Genomic DNA, 17,626 nt, shown 5'->3' on the forward strand with positions numbered 1-17,626 from the left:
CAAAAAGGCCGGGCGCGGTGGCTCACGCCTGTAATCCCAGCACTTTGGGAGGCCGAGACGGGCGGATCACGAGGTCAGGAGATCGAGACCATCCTGACTAACACGGTGAAACCCCATCTCTACTAAAAATACAAAAAATTAGCCGGGCGAGGTGGCCGGCGCCTGTGGTCCCAGCTACTCGGGAGGCTGAGGCAGGAGAATGGCGTGAACCCGGGAGGCAGAGGTTGCAGTGAGCTGAGATCCAGCCACTGCACTCCAGCCTGGGCGACAGAGCACGACTCCGTCTCAAAAAAACAAAAAACAAAAAACAAAAAACAAACAAACAAACAAAAAGACAGTCTGGCTCTGTCACCCAGGCTGGAGTGCAGTGGCATGATCATAGCTCACTGCAGCCTTGAACTCCTGGGCTCAAGTGATCCTCCCACCTCAGCCTCCCTTCATAGCTGGGACTATAGGCATGTGCTACCATGCCTGGCTAATTTTTAAAATTTTTTAGAGACATGGTGTTACCATGTTGCCCAGGCTGATCTCAAACTCCTGGGCTCAAGCAGTGCTCCTGAATTGGCCTCCCAACGTGTTGGGGTTACAGGTGTGAGCCACTGTGCTTGGCTGCTCTCCACTTTTGAGACTTTTGTACTAGTGCATATAGCCTATTGGTTATGAATATTTAGTGTGACTGGCATTAATAAGTAGGTTTTACGAAGGGAATGGAGAATGAATGCCTCTTAATATGGCAATTAGATTTAGAAGTTACCGTACCTCTATGGTTGTAGTGATTTTGTCTCTTTTTTGAGGCGGGCTCACTATGTTGCCCAGACTGGCCTTGAACTCTTGGGCTCCAGCAATCCTCCTGTCTCAGCCTCCCTAGTAACGAGGGCTACAGGTGTGCACCCTACACCTGGCTTGCATTTTTAATAACATTGAGGGTTTTTGGTCTCTTATGCCTGTGTCTGTCTTCTTCATTCTTTCACTCACCCTCAAAACCCCTCGTTTCTGGACAGCTTCATACGTAGTAGGTGATGAAGACATGACATTAAAGACATGGCAGAATTATCCAGTATTGACCACAAACTCTGTGTCCCTGGGAAGGCAGCTGTGGAGCAGTGAGTGGTAGGGGGATGTGGACTCAGGGACCAGAGACACCAGGTGGGGATCAGGGAGTTCAGACTGTGTGACCTTGGACAACTTGTTTCCATCTGCACTTCAGCTGCCGGCTGTGTACAATTTCCCAAACATGCCAAGAGATAGAATCCCCATATGACCTTGTTAAAAAAAGCAGACTCCTAGATCACCCCAGATCAACTGAAATCAGAATAACTAGAGGATGGGTCTAAGAATCTGTATATGAACAAGCACATCCGCTGATTCTTATAGTTAGACAAGTTTGGAAGATACAGTGAGTTTGGTGTGAGAATCTGCTATCTAGAAACGTCTTAAAGTACAAGCCTGTTAGATTGTTAGAACTCCCAGAGAAAAGAAATGACCAATACTTTCCTCATCTTTGTTACTTCTCTCCTGTTCCTTTCCTTCTCCATACCTCAGGTTCCCTTCTCATCTAAAACAGGGGGATCTTTGCAGTTACTGTGAATAACAAAGTCCCTTGAAAACCGCAAAGTACTTTTCCAAATTTAATCATTATGTTTTTGTACTAGAGGAAAAAAGAAATCAGGAAAAGCCCGTTTCCTGGCCTGTTTTAGACAACATGAAAAATCAGGAAAAACTGAGTTTTAATTTCAAAGGAACGTGTTCTCTCTTCTCACAAGAACTTCACAATCGTCCTTACTACTTCTGTCTAACTGAAAGACTCATGGGGAGAAAAGTGCTCTTTCTGACCAGTCTTCTGCCTCATCCCACCTGCTCCCTTTACCTGCCTCCTGAAAAGAAGTGCATGCTCTCCCAGCCTGCACAAGCACTCAACCTCCTAACAGAATCTAAGCAAGGTCTAAATCCACACTTCACACCCTTTTCATGGAATTTCAACTAAGGCACTCCTAGAAGTGTAAAGACATAACGTGAAAGCGGCAGAGAAAAAAAAATCTGCTTTGAAACCAGAAGCATGTGGTGCAGTTGGTTAAAAGGAAGAAACACCCACAGAAAAACACTTGCCTCCCTACCTCACACTCAGCACCTGTTGATAGACCTTAAATAAAACCAGTGTGGAAAACCACCACCCAGAAACACTTGGATCAGCCCTATCAGATGGAAACGGGAGGGTTCATCCAGCTTTCCCAAGGCCCCAAGGAACAAGCTTTGCAACCTTGTTTCTAAGCAGCTCTTCAAGGACAATAGAGGCCACTGTAAATCTGTGGATGGAGCTGCTGGATGCAAAGCCGGCTGCAGGCATCAGGGTATTTGCAAACCTCCTTTGGGCTTGTCAATCTTAAGACCACAGTCACTGGCCAGGTGGTCCCCACGACTCTCTCCTCACCCCGTCTGTGGCGTATCTCCACTCTGCCAGGGATTCATAAAGACCACGATTGCAAAATATTACTATTTAGATGGGGCAGGACTGCACTTAGAGCCACAGGAGAGGGGAGGGCTGTAGGACAATTTCATTTTGCAAGAGATCTTGACAATGTGCCAGAGGAAAGGTTTACAAATCTGATTGGCTGCCTTTTGATTTTCTGGCAACAGAGATAACTCGATGTTGGAAAAGGGTAACTTTTCCAAATGGAAACTAACTTTGCTGTCAGTAAAGTAAATGTATTTGGGGGAAGTGTATCTCTTTGTAGGATTTAAAGAAATTAACAGAACCCCACTGACCCTTTCAAAAACAACTTTCTTTTTTTAAAAAAATCACACTCAGAAATACGTTACTTTCAGGAAGAAAAAAAAAAAAAAAATCATCAGGGAAAAAATCTCCAAATGACAGATTAAGGTTAGATTACACATGGAATCCAAGATGGACCTTCAGCCTGACCTCAACTTACAGGAACTGCTTAGCATATGTGAACTCCCAGTCACTGTGCTCACAGAAATAAGTGTTTCTGTACCAAGACAGTGCACAAGAGCCTGTTTCACCCACCCCCCAGGCCCCCAGGGGACCTGCATTCTAGCACACGTTGGCCAATGTTTCTGTAAGAGGATAAGAAACTTTAATTTAGAATGCTGGAATAGATTGGACCATTCCCCACCCCATGTATGACATTCCAGCCCCTGAAATGTGGGTCCTGCCTCCAGTGGGGCCGCTCCACTGTGAAGGTTCCTACTATGGGGTGGAGGGGCTCTAGCAGTTCTTAGGGTAGATGGGAGGAGGGGGCTGTGGTGTTCAGGTATGTGGAGGTGGAGCTCCCTGGAACAGCAGAGGTGAAGCAGCTGCCTGCACTTCTCTCTTCCACCCCTTCCTCCCTCCGTTAGTATCAACTGTAATGTCCCTGGTGGCACTGGGTAGGTGAAGCAGAGAGGAGGGCCTGCGGGGCCCAGTGGAGGGAAATGCCTCCCAGGTCACAAGGTAAGCTGTTTCTACATGGCCACTGGTATGTAAAGGCACAGATGACAGGAAGGTGGCTGCCAACACCAGGGGCCGGGAACCATGATCACAGAGAGTCTTTGATAGGTGCTTAGAGAAGGGCCTGTGGTTGTCAGTGACTAGACAGGCACTGTCACAGCCCTTCCTGTCCCTTCTCCAAAAATCAAACAGACAAGCAAAATCCCACAGTGTACTGGCTCTGACCCTTGCTGGGCTGGAAAGGGCACAGTGCTAACATGGTCAGAGAAGCCTGACTCCCACAAGAGCTGGTGAACTCCACACTGTCCTGAAGTCACAGAGACCCAACCGACCAGCCACTGCCTGACCACGTGTCTGAGTCACTAAAGGCAGGAGGTACATAGGGCAAGGGGTGGGACCAACCAGCTCCAACAGGTCAAGAAAATACACTCAGTTGCTAACTGGGGTTTTGTCCTTTCAATCCTCAGGGGACTTTAATACAACAAATAATGTTCTTATTCACACTCAGATCCACTAAGTCTTAAGAAAACAAAAGTAAATTAAAATTTTATTTTATTTTTGAGACAGCGTCTCACTCGGTCACCCAGGCGGGAGTGTGGTGGCGCAATCTCAGTTCACTGCAACCTCTACTTCCTGGATTCATGTGATTCTCGCGCCTCAGCCTCCCCAGTAGCTGGGATTACAGGCCTGAGACACCACGCCTGGCTTTTTTTTTTTTTTTGTATTTTAGTAGAGATGGAGTTTTGCCATGTTGGCCAGACTGGTCTCCAACTCCTGGCCTCAAGCGATCCCCTTGCCTTGGCCTCCCAAAGTACTGAGATTACAGGCATGAGCCACCGTGAGGCCCTAAAATTCTAAGAAGTCATTGAATTGATGGCTGCCTGTGCTACACAGCCTGCCTATCTAGGCAAGGCACAGATATCTGTTCTTCTGACAGCAAATGTCCTTGGAAGAAGACAGGCCATCCTTTTTTTTTTTTTTTAAAGAAAGTTGCACAATTCTGAGCTGGGGTAGAAATGCAGTGTGATTTGTTATGGTATGGACATTCTTTAGAAGGAGTAATGGTAAAAAGGCAGCCAAAAATAGATCCATCAGTTTTGATACCTCACAGCAGAGTTAAGGTACTTATCAGGAATAACTATCACCATTAACAGCATCAGCCCTGAAAAGGGCATGTGGAATCTGTAGCCCGTAACTGAGCCTAGTACCTAAAATGGGTAGGGGGCATGCCCAAAGGCAAATTTATCAGCAATGTGATTTACAGAAATGGAAAACAAGGACACCAAAAGTCTTTTCTTTTTAAACTTCTTAACCTTGTGGCTTAACAGTTTTGGGATTAGTTCCCCCAGTGCTCACTAACAGTAATATTTTATTCATCTGGTGACCTTAACTCTCCAGAACAAGATGAAAATCCTGAAGCCAACAAACAAGCCTTAACAGCGTGGCCCAGAGATGAAAAACCACTCAGGTGCTTCCTTGGGCTCTGTTCTCTGTCACGTAACTCCATCAAGTCTGCCACTGTGACAGCTGAAGGACATATGACCTCCTCACAATCAACAAGAAGGGTGAATTTTTTTTTTTTTAAACTACGCTAAGCATATTTTTGAAAGGCTGCATTGGCAAATTTCAAGTATCAGGAAACTCACTTCCTTAGAACCCTAGGGACCCCCCAACAATCTCAGGAAAGTGATGTGTGGTTCTGTTACGTAGAGGTGTTGGGTTCCCTCACGTTTCTAAATATCTGCTTTCCACAGAGTGGGATTAAGAAACATGGGAATCAGGACTCAAACCAAATTTAAGGAGCCACTCCATTTCCCAGTCTTTACAAAAGTGAAACTAGATAAAAACAGCTGTTTATAAGAGTAAAGGACAAACTGCTTTCATGTGCTCTACCAAGTAAATCGCACATGGAATTTGACTCCTTTCCAATTCTGCTGGAATGGGATAGCCATAGAGTGGCACAACACCTATAACTGTAAATGTTGGAAGGTTTAAAATATTTGAAAAGACGTGCATTCTAAATAGTATCAGAAGAAAAATTGCATTTAGTATTTGTTACACACTGAGGATTGTGGAATATCTCCCTTCATCCTCACAACAGTCTTCAAATCTATTTTCCAGATAGGGAAACCGAGTCACCACTTGCCTGAGGTCACAGAGCCGCCAGGCAGCAGGCTGGGACTGAGCCGGCTGGCTTCATTCCACTCTGCTGGGCTGTGCGTTCAGAGGACAGCTATTTGCAGATCCCCTGGCTCCTTATGTGACCCACACATCCTTAATGCCTGGACGCTGGCTCAGCTGGGAGCATTTCCTAACGCTGACACTCCCTGCAACCCTCATCAGCAGAACCTGCGAAATACCTGCCGAGAAGCTGCCACTCAGCTTGGCCACTTCCTTCAGATACTGAATTCCTTCCTCATTATTGTGTTTTAATGGAGAGGCTGGCATTCCTTCTCAAAAGGGATTTCATGCTTCATTTTTCCTGTTCTGTCTCCAGAGGCCAAAAGGAGTAAGTGCAAACAACCTCTCCTCTAGAGTCTCAACCAACTCACACGTTCCTCTCCCCTCAGCCCACCCTCCCCTGCCCATCTCAGGGCAGAGAACTGACATCCAACAGCTGCACTAATCTCTCCCAGTTGCTTCGAGCAACAGTGATGGCCCTGTGACAGGGCCCTGGCCAGGCAGCCGCCCCTCCCCATGCACCAGAAACCCGCCTGGGTTGCACACGGCAACTCAATGCCCCACTCCGATTGTTCAACCAAACCAGCGTGGCGTGAAGCACTGGGCAGAGTCTGAGGGACTTCATGAAGGGTGTGTAGTGGGCACCAAAGCTGGGTGGGCCACTCCTCGCTCTGGCCCTTGGGTGGGGGGCAGGGTAGTCCTGACCAAGGCTTCTGTACCTGTCAGGTGAAGGGTGGGAGCAGTCCTCCCCTCCTGGAGGGACCTCCGTTCACAGCCCCCAGAAGTGTTTAAAATCCGTTTCTGCCTGCCCAAGCCTCAGACTCATGGACTCCTGAATACAAGATGCTGACAAATATTTTATCTTTTCCCTGTTTTTAGGATGACATTTGACAAGGATGGGATCAATAACGGGTAGATGAGGAGTCTTGGGGTCTCTGTACGTGGTAGGCGTGCAGTGAAGGGAGGTAAACATTCCTTGGAACAGTCGAGAATGTAGGAAAAAGAAGGCATTTCCCTCTGGTGGCCCCACTACTAAGATACAGGCGGGGGTGGTCTCAGCTGCCCTCCCTACTCATGGAGCCGAGGTGCCTGCCAGAGCCCCCTTGGGCTCCCTACATACTAATGTCCAACAGAGATTTCATGTCATCACCTTGAACTCAGAGATGACCAGGGTCAATGAAGTACCAGACACAGTTGGGCCCTGACCCAGAGGAAATTAAGTGAAGCACCACAGCCTCTGATGTAAACAAGGAGAAGCTTTGCATCCACCAGATCCCTCTGCCTGGAATTTGAGGGAAATGTGCCCTCCTGGGCCCTGAACTCACCTCTGAACTTTGTTTTATAACCACCCAGCTTGTTTTGTGCTTAGCCCGGACCCTGTCTCAAACATCACTCTTTCCTTCAAGCCTGGGCAAGTGCCTGGCACACAGTACAAACTCAATCATTTGCTGGGTACATTTTAACTGAAATGATGTTAACATTACTTATTACCCGAACTCCTTTCATCAGGGGGCCATCTAAGATTACACAATAACTTTGGCCAAGTTTCACCCTCAGCAGTGGCTGTGCCAACAGGGTGACCATCCAGCTGCCGCCCTTGGGCCTTCACACACAAGACACAGCAAGGCATCAAAGCTGCAGCCCTCCCTGCCATAGGTGGCTTGTCTGAAACCTCTCTGTGGGCTGTTAAGCACCTGAAATGTGGCTGGTGTGGTGCAGTCAAGATGGGCTGGTGTTGTGCCACACACACCAGATTTCAAAGAGTCAGTACATGGAAGCAAGAATGTGAACCACATCACTCACAATTTTTCTGTTGATTATGTGTCGACATTATATTTTGATGATATTGGTATACTCGATGAAGCATTATTCGTTTTATCTCTTTCTGTTTACTTTTTAAAACATGACTACTAGGGCCAGGCAGGGTGGCTCACACCTACAATCCTGGCACTTTGGGTGGCTAAGGTGGGGGGATCACTTGAGCCCAGGAGTTCAAGACCAGCCTGGACAACATAGGGAGACTCTGCCTCTAGAAAAAATACAAAAATATTAGCTGCATGGGGTGGCACATGCCTGTGGTTCCAGCTACTTGGGAGGCTGAGGTGGAAGGGTCACTTAAAAGCCTGGGAGGTCAAGGTGCAGTGAGTAATAATCATGCCACTGGACACCAGCCTGGGTGACAGAGCGAGATCCTCAAAATGAAATGAAATGAAATGTGGTTATTAGAAAATTTCAAGGACACGCATGGCTCGGATTCTCCTGCTGGCCAGGCTGACCTGGATGCTCCTCCCAGCTGACTTCATTCAGAACAGGGTATGGGCAGTTGCTCTGTTCTATTCTGATGGACATTCAATGCCCAGCAACATCCTCACACAAAGGATGTCCTCTGTGTAGCCGCCTGCTCTCCGAACACTCCGTCCCTCACCTCCAATTCCAAATGCCAGCTCACCAGAGCCTGACTCTGTTTCCTCCTCTGCCTTCTCTCCCTCATCTGGGGAGTCATGGGGGAAGGGGGATGACTGACCATTGGTTGTGTCAGGGTGAAGCTAACACCCAACCCTCAGAGCTGGCATCTCTACAGGCAGCTTTGTATCTTCCTTCTGTTCTATGGTAACATTTCATTCATTTGAAACACAGTGGAGTGGAGGGACATGGAATCAAGATGTATATGAGTTTGGATTTCCAACACTTTTTATTAAGGAACAATGGGCATGTTGCCAGTGTTGGTGACTGGGGAAGGGAGACAAATGCAGGAGAGTGAGAAGGCAACAGCTGTTTTGAGTTACAAACCTTCAGTCTAAGCGGGTAGCATCCCACTGTGGTTCTGCTGCCTCTGGGGTTTGAAATGGAGCTGGTGTCTATTTTAGTTCTGGGTTAACAAGCTGTCTCTGCCACCAGCTACTGTCCCAGTTCACCGCCCAGCTAGTCCCTGCTGGCGCGGGCTGCCCCAGGCCTCCTCTGATAGCAGGCTATTACGGGGATCGGCGGAGCAGAGAGGAGCAAAGGGACATTAACCATGTTCTGTAATCAACTCTTTTTGGTTTCCATGCCAGCCCCACCCCACCTAGCAACAATTATAGATAGAGGCACAGGGCAGGGGTGGCCTGTGTGCCCCCACAAAGGATGCCTGGCAACCTCTTCTTATGGGCCACCCCTCAGCCACAGCTGTGGGGCCAGCAAAGTGAGAGCCTGCCCAGGGGGCCAAGTCCCTGTCAGGCTACAAAACTGTCTCAGCCAACCCCTCACCAAACACAGGGCATTATTTGTAAACAGGTGAGGAAAATCCTCTAGGTCGGCTAGCTGGACATGCGGGACTGCGGGTTCAACTTCACAGCCTGTCTACACCACCAGCCCTACCATCACTGTGGAGTAATCACTCACCAAATCCTGCCCATCCCAACCATGAAGAAAGTGATGAGCATCCACTGCAACGCCCGTCTCCAACCTCTGTGCAGAGGTAGCCTGGCCTCTCCCTGGAGCAGGTCCTTGCTCAGAGGACTGCTTCAGGAGAACCTCGTCCCTCACCCAGGTCAGCATTTCAGAAGGGGACACCTGATCTGCCTCTATCGCTGCCACACACCGTGCTATGCAGGCTTGGACTGCTCAGAAATCGCTTGTGGGAGCCACATTATTTTTCCTGCAGAATAGAATTATCTAGACGGGAGTAAATGATAGTTTCTAAGGTGGTATCTGATCATAGAATAATACGAAGTGAGATACACAGAGGGGCCCAGAGACAGCCTGTATTCACTGCGGCACCGGCTCTCAAGGCTGCTGGGTAGGCACGTGAGCAGGAGCTGGGGTCCCCTGTGCTGTTTCTGCCTCTGCTCATGATTCGCTTTGGGAGGCTCAGCTGATAATGTCATCTCTGCTCACTCAGGTCCTTGATCTAGAGAACGATTTCAGTATTTGCCACCCACTACAAGTCCATATGCTGGGGATGCTGTGGACATTCCTGAACCTGTAAAGTTTCCCAAATCTCTCAGAACTAGAGGGCCTGCACAGAGAGGAGCCATATGCTTTTTCCTCGTAGACAGAATAAAACAACTGTTAACAAGCAGGCTTTGGGGCTGGGCATGGTGGTTCATGCCTATAATCCCAGCACTTTAGGAGGCCAAGGCGGGGCAGATCACCAGAGGTCAAGAGTTTGAGACAAGCCTGGCCAAAATGGTGAAACCCCATCTCTACCAAAAACACAAAAAAATTAGCCAGGTGTGGTGGTACACACCTGTAATCCCAGCTACTTGGGAGGCTGAGGCAGGAGAATCGCTTGAACCCAGGAGGCAGAGGTTGCAGTAAGCCAAGATTGTGCCAGTGTACTCCAGCCTGGGAGACAAAGCAAAACTTTTCTCAAAAACAAACAAAGAAACAACCAAACAAAACAAAAGAAAAGAAAACAAAACAAAAAAACAAGAAGGCTTTAGGAACACAAGGATTATCTGGTCCTGCCCTCCTTCAATCTGAAGGATGAGAAAACAGGTTCAGATGTAGCTGGCTGAGGTCCTGTATGAGCAGAGACAGGAGTGGGGTCTAGGCCTGACAACCAGTCTGTGCCCAACTCAATGATCAGGCAATTTCTTGAGACTGGGGAGTTCCGTAAAGACATTTTATAGCACTTCAACTGTTCAGCAGTTTAAATTCTTCGTAATTTCCTTTTTCCCTCACCAATGGAAAAATGTCAGGCTAATGTGATTAAGGATAATCATATTTGACCTGGCATCATGTTACTGTACAATTCGGCTTTACCCTATAACATACGTCTTCAGCTTGCTCAGATTTTCCCATTCCTAAGTCACAGCTAAACACGTGTCTTCAAGAAGGAAATGTGGTCCATATATCAGGGACTCAGGCAAACAGATGCCCAAATTCCTGCATTCCCAAGCTGTCTTCTAAAACCCAAAGCTGCAAGCATGTATGGCCCCGCTCTGTGCTTGTGACCCTGCAGCTGTGTGTGACTTCCAGGATGGGCTACTTTCAAGTCTCTCAACAACAGCAGGGGTTCCTAAGTAGTTCTTTGTTCTTTCCAATGCTTAAAATCTCTGGCAGATAACATTTTTAAAGTGGCAATTCTCTAGGAAAAACTTCCAAATCTATCCATTCATCAAAAATACATGACTGACTGCCTGATGAGTTATCAGAGAAGGTAGAGAAAGAAAGATGAGTCCCCTGAATTCTTCTGGGAAGTCCTGTCACTACCCATGTTTTCTGCCTGGCAAGGCTGAGGATCAGAAACACTGGAGCTGGGAAGCCCCTACAATCGAAGCTGGATGGCAGAACAATCACCTTTCACTTTTTTATTGAAACATATCAGGCTCCATTTTTGACCAAGTGTCCTGCACTAAGTAGAACTTTCTCTTACCCCAAAATGGCTTCTCAGGTATCCGTGCTATCAGGTCTAGCTCAGTTCAAACACTTCTGAGTGCCTGTGATGCACCAGTGCTGTGCCGGGGGTATCCAACACATGGGCTGTCCCTTTTTGGGCCACATATTCTTGCATTGCTAAGAGTCATTTGAGTGGCAACATCTTTTGCCAAGAAAAATCTATCTGTTGTCCAAGAACACCCGCCATAGCAGACTCCCCAGTGTTCAGGGGCTCACTGGTGACTACTCAAGGGGCTTTGCTGAGAGAAAGAAGGCACAGTGAACCATGTGAACACCCTGTGGATGCAGCCATCCTCTGACAACTCTCAGCCAACTTCTTCCCCACACCAATACTTTCTGAACTGCCTCCCTAATGTGCACAAGTTCAATCACTGGAGCCCAGTGTGGAGTAACAGGACTTAAGAACATTGTCACATGCCAGGAGAAACAGGAATGAACAAGGTCTAGTTCACCCCTTCTCCTACCTTAGTGGGTTATCTGAATGGGTCTCCATGTGGGTCTCCAGTTCATACTTGCAAACAAACTCCTTGAAACATACTGGGCAGTGAAAGACTTCATCAGCCTTCTTCTCCAAGTCACCTGACTGCCCGTCTTCTACCATCTGAGGGAAAAGGAAAAAAGTGAAGTCACGAGGGAGGTCTCCCACATGGGATGGCTTCGGAAGAGAGGCCAATGCTAAATTCAGAGATTTACAATAATAAAAGGCATGGGTTGCAGTATCCAATCCTGATTATTAAGGACCTGACCATTCATTCATTCACACAACAGATACTCCCGGAACACTACCATTCATCCACCCACCCACCTGACAAGTACTTATGCAGCACCTGGTATCTGCCAGCACTGGTAATAAAAAAGTGAGAACAAGAGTCCCAAACGCTTTTGAAGCTTGCGTTTTAGCTAGAAAAATCAGGTAGAAAGCATGGAAACGACTGTAAAAGCTCTTCATTTCATCTCCGGGCTCAGCAAAGGGGCTCCAAAGAGGAAGTGCACACTAGCACTCTTCTCTCAGACACTCTACAGAAACAGTATGGGAAAACACAGCTTAAGAGCTTAGGATGGATGTCTGCCAAGTCTCCACACTGAGAAAATAAAGATTAGTGGTATTTCTGACAGAAGTCCCATGAGCAGGTGAATCTGCACTGGGAGCCAAGAGGACCTTTTTAGCTGGTGCTGGGTCTTCTCTCTCTGACTCGGCATCGTGACTCAGTTTCCTCTTGGAGGACAATCGCCTACGTTTCAGAGGAGATGGAGGGGTTGTGGCTGTGGCACTGTTAGGGTCCTTCTCATGGATCTTCATATGTCTGAAAAGAACACACAATGTGATCTAACAAAGAAGTCAGTTCATTTATGTTTTTAATATTTTACATTTAGGCATTGGTACTTAAATTTTCTTTAGTTAAGAGATATGAGGTATAATTTATACAGTGACTTCTATCTTTCTAAAACTCTATAATCTCCTTGAACCTCTCTTAAAGCTCTTCCAAGTGCTGTCCAAAAGTGTCGCGCAATGCCTTGCTGTTCACTGGAAGACACTCATGAACTTAACTGGCATTAACAAGATGAAAACAAACTATCTGGTGACCTGACCCACTCATGCAGACAAAAAGTACTATTTTAGGACATGGAATTCTATAGAATAAAGAATTCCCAGATACTAAACTGTTCCACTAGTTCATAAACTAAGTGATAATGCTATCCTTGCCCCCAGAACCCACCTCTCATCTATCTGTTGTACACATCTCTCTTTTCTGCTTTGGAAGCATTTTGGTGGTCAAATTCGAGACATGCTAACAGAGCAAATGTCCAGAGTGCTTAAGACCTGAAAGCAGTTCCCTGTTGTTCGTAGTATTATGTGGATTTATAGATCACAAGAGTTAACTTGGACAGTGGAATGAAAAAGTTACATGCGGTAACTCTAATATCTACAGGACTAGGCTACCCATATAATAAGAAAGTATTACGTAAAATATGTGTATGTCTATTCCAAAAAGAGTCTTATGGGTCATTTAACTTAAGTGACCTTATTTTACTGAGTTCTAAAACAAACATTCTAAGAACAAGGTCCCAAGATATGCAGGAAACGAATGACATTACAAATGAATAGTGAGTTTTAATTTCCTAATTTTGCAACATAAAAATGATTTAGTTTTGCCAATGACAATCATCATGACCATCGTCATGTAACTGTGGTTGAACTGTGCCAGATTTAGGAGCATAGTCACAGCTTTTTATGAATAACTATTTTATAGGATTATCTTGCTTGAGAAATTCTCAGGAGTAGGGAAAGACAGCAAAATTTTCATGAGCTATCCTCTCACCCTTCTGAAAAGAAGTTTCGCTCTCTTTTTAGCTGTACTCTCCTTTTTTGTTGCTGTTGAGACGGAGTCTTGCTCTGTCGCCCAGGCTGGAGTGCAGTGGAATGGGATTGGCTCTCAAGGAGGTCACGGCTGCAGTGAGCTATGATCATGTCACTGCACTCTAGCCTGGGAGACAGAGTGAGAACTGGTCTCAAAAACAAAAAAAGAGAGAAAGAAATAGAATAATAATAAAGAATCACAAACAAACATCATTTAGTTCTTGGCCTCCTAAAGCCTTGTGAAAGTTAATGGAAACAAACAGCTTTGTTCTAAGCACCACCTCTATTCCAAAGTGATTGTGATTTGAGGACACCATCCCTCAGTATCGGCATTAGGAGCAACAAAGAAAGGCTGGCAAGTTTTTGACACTCCAATTTTAGAAATGCTCATTTTAAAGAAAGCATCTAAGAGTTGAGAAAGTATGATAAGAGATGTAAACTATCATCAAACTTGCCCTTTCAATAAAGTACTCAAAACGAATTTTAATTGACAAAATCCACACCCTTTTCTAGTTGATATGAGAATATTAAAAATTAAGAGGTTGACAACTGTAAACAGTTCATGAGCCCATTTCAAGCAATATCTTTTGAATAATATGACATAATATTTATAAAAATACAAAATGATACTTAATTATTTTGTTCTTGGGATTTATGAAAGAAGCTGTTTTCATAAAGGAGGGACTGGGGCCAACACTTAGTGGGGGCCTAGTAGGAACCTTAGACAGATCATTATTTGCATTTTGCAGATGTGGCAGCTGACGTGCAGGGAGGCCAACCTGCCCACAGCCTCCGAGCTTGATTTGACCTATGTGCGCCGACTCTGAGCTCATGCTCTTCCCCCAACCCCAACCTATCGTCTCAAGACCACGCCAGTCAGTTAACTCTGTTCTGGATCACCAGCTGCAATCTTAGGGATACAACCTGAACCTGGACCCTTCCTCTCTGGTGGACTGTGGCCAAAGGTGGCACAGTTACTACCAAACTTCAACAGGAGAGTGAAGGGGGTGAGGAGCCCACAGCTCAGGCATAGAACGCTGCCACCTCCAGTTTTGCTCAAGGACTGCAGAGCCTCTATCCTAGTCTGGAAAGCTGGGACTGCATCACTGCCCTTGAACTGCATCACTCCTAGAAGCGGCAGAGCGACAAAAGCAGGCCAAGGCAGTCTGACAGACAGGGGCTCACTCCAGTTCTCCCACGGAGCCCCAGAACCCCAGGTGCAAAAGCACAAGCACCGCTCCATTCCAGGGTGAAATCCCCAGCTACTGGGCACAACATGGGAAGTTCTTGCTTTGTCCTTCCAGCCACATGATGAGCAAAAGCCACAGGTGCATTGACAACCTCAATTCAGCCCACGGGTGAACTGCAGGGTTGGAGGGGTCCGGCCAGACCTGACGATGGATGTGATGTAGTGAGAGATTCTCCCCACTGCTCTGACCCCGGCTCTGCTTCCCTGGCCTCCAACAACAGGAGTGGCAACTTGTGCTGTTCATTTCCTCCCAAAAGCTCACAGAAAGTGGAGCCAGGATCATCATGATGAGACACTAATGACCCCTTCCCCTCAAGCTGTGGCCAAAACAAATTAGGGGTGGTGGGAGAGAGAATATTCTAATCCTTAGAAGGCTTGGGTCTTTCTCTCAGGGTTGATTTCAAGGGCTAATCTGTCTAAGTTCCATGCATCCTGAGAGTCAATAAATGACAAGGAGCCCATGAACTGGACGGGAGCTGGGATGGGATTCAGCCCTCTATTCTGCATAGAAAGTCCCTCTCCACAACAGATTGGAGGCATCACTGTTTAGTTCTGCTTGGACACTTCCACCACCAAGGACTTCTCCATTTTCACCGGCTGTTCTAATTGTTAAAACTATTTCCCTCACATTGAGTCAGAAATTCTGTCCTTGCTGTAACTGTCTGTCCTCAAGGGAGATGCTGTGTTATAGCATCAGTGTATGTTCTCATCCGCGTGGCAGCTCTTCCAATAGTGTAAGAGGACTACTGCGCTTCTGTAATGTGTTCTCTTTTCAAAAGCGAACAGCCCCCCTCAAGCTCTGCTTGCAAGTCTGTGGAATTATATTGGTCCTAAGTAACCTTGGAATGCTCTCCAGTGTACAGGCATCCTTCACGAAATGCTGGATCCAGATGCAAATTCAGTCTGGATGTGATCTGACAGCTCAGAGCACATGGCTGGCACTATAACCTCCAGAGGCTACATAAAGGGGGCCTGGGTGGGTTCCACTGGGTGTGTTTATACCCTCAGTTCCTACCAAGTTTGTTGTCGATCACAACCCCCATGATTACTCCTCCATTCTGCACCTGAGCAGTACATCTTTTCACCTTCCAGACTGGCGAGGGTGAGAAAGTCTTACATTAACAATATGCAGTGCTGGTGTGGTTCAGAAGACTGGTGCTCTCCCATCATTGGTGAGAGTAGAAATGAGTGACCGCCTTTCTGCAAAGTGGTTGAGCACTAGAGATATGAATTTTAAATATATACGATCTTTACCTCAGTAATTCCACTCCTAGAAATCTGTCTTAAGGTCTAATAACTGAACAAGTGTGCGAAGATCCATATATAAGGATTCACGTTTCAATGGATACATTGCATAAACCCTAGCAATGGCAGGAATTCCTATCAGCTGGTCTTAGTATCTTAAACTGGCCACTGTGCTCTTCCTCTTGCTCTCTTACTTTCCATTTTCTATCCAGCAGTCAGACTGAGCATCTAAAACACAGGACCAATCATACCACTTCCCTGCCTCAGTTCTGCTGACAGTCCCATTCTTAGAATTAAAATAAATCTGGCTTCCACCTATCTGCTAGACTTCAACAGTGGAGCACCCTGCCCTCTTCCATCCCAAGGCCCTTTCAGACAGACTAGCCCCTGTGGGTCCCTCAAACGCATCCAACTAGTTCCCACCTCTGGGACTCAGGTGCTTGCTATTTCTGTCTGGAAAACTGCACCCCAGACCTTCCCAAGCCTGGCTCCTGCCGTCCAGGTTTCGTGCCACATGCCTCTCCTGCAAAGCCTTGCCTGAGGCCCCACACCCCACCTGTGCAGATGCTCTCATGCCCACAATTCAGTGTTCCTTCCTCCACAGCACACAGCAGTAGTTGAATATACCATGTATTTTACTCGTCTGACTGTCCCCTCACCCTCAATTGAAAGTAAGTTCCATTACAGCAAGAACCTGCTCTCTGTTGTTCTCTGCATGAGCCCTGGTGGCACACAGGTGTTGGTCAGTAAGTATCTGCTAAACTGCTGGATGGAAGAACAAACAAATAAATATTTGTTGAATTCCTGACTGGACAAATGAAGGAGGGAAGGAATGAAGTGCACGTAGAAAATGTTTGCTTCACTCAGAATATTACTATGACATTCACTCTCAGGTTCCAGGACACCTTATAACTTGCCTTGCTAGAATTTGGTGTGAGCAAACCTGAGATTGTGAACAGTGCCACATTGAAGGGACTTCAATCGAAAACACTCCAACAATGAACACTGAGGACATGTGTTTATCTTTTCTTTTTGGAATTCATATGTTTGTTCATTCCAAACAATACCTACACTCATTACAGAGAGAGGTTAATGTAAAATCCAAGTATATTTCTGCTTTTCCATAAAATTCTGTGATTCTCTTTTGGAAGCATGACACTTTAATAGTAGGAATCCTGCCGCACTGTGGTCTAAGGAAGGAATTTTATCAGAGCTTTTGGAGTCAAGAGAAGTTTTATCCTATTCATAACAACCAAAGAGGCTTTTACAGTGATGAACGAACACAAATATTGCAGATGTTTTTTAAACTTGGAAGAAAAAAAAAAAAAAAAAAACCCAAATCTGAGCACTTTTTGGCACAACCGGAGCCTACTTTGAATCTAGGAGTAGATGCTGATTTTCAGCTTAAATGGCTTTTCTCCCACAAGTGTAATCATTTGCTTTCTAAAATGTGAGATGGTCCACTGTAGTAGGGTAGGTTATCTGTGAGAATATTGAAAACATCAGAGTTAAACCAAAGAGTACACCCTGTGCAAGGGCTGAAGGCTGGTCAATAACTCCAGGGAGACACACCAATCCCTAAAACCTGACCCTCCCTGCCTCCCTGAATGTTCTCCTTTCCAGTTCCAAATACAGGAACTTTCTGCTGACCTTCCTTAGGCATGTAAGTCATTAGATTTGGGAATGGGGTAAAGCTCTTAGCTATCCAAGCACTGGCTTTCTGTGAGCAGCAATCAGGAATCTGGGTGGCAAGATGGTGCAG

The 17,626-nt window shown here is 46.3% G+C and overlaps 1 protein-coding gene across 6 annotated transcripts in view; it reads right to left on the bottom strand.

Annotated features, from left to right (window-relative positions):
* Positions 1-17,626, bottom strand: part of RREB1 (ras responsive element binding protein 1) — a 198,099-nt gene that overhangs the window by 27,258 nt on the left and 153,215 nt on the right. For all 6 annotated transcript variants that reach the window (XM_023221157.2, XM_023221154.2, XM_023221155.2 and 3 more), the window contains exons 7-8: positions 12,171-12,315; positions 11,476-11,612 (exon numbers count right to left, since the gene is read on the bottom strand). In XM_023221157.2, the coding sequence (XP_023076925.2) occupies positions 11,476-11,612; positions 12,171-12,315 (282 nt within the window). The remainder of the gene's footprint in view (positions 1-11,475; positions 11,613-12,170; positions 12,316-17,626) is intronic.

This window comes from Piliocolobus tephrosceles, chromosome 5 (genome assembly GCF_002776525.5).
Source record: "Piliocolobus tephrosceles isolate RC106 chromosome 5, ASM277652v3, whole genome shotgun sequence".
In the NCBI taxonomy this organism is placed as follows: Eukaryota; Metazoa; Chordata; class Mammalia; order Primates; family Cercopithecidae; genus Piliocolobus; species Piliocolobus tephrosceles.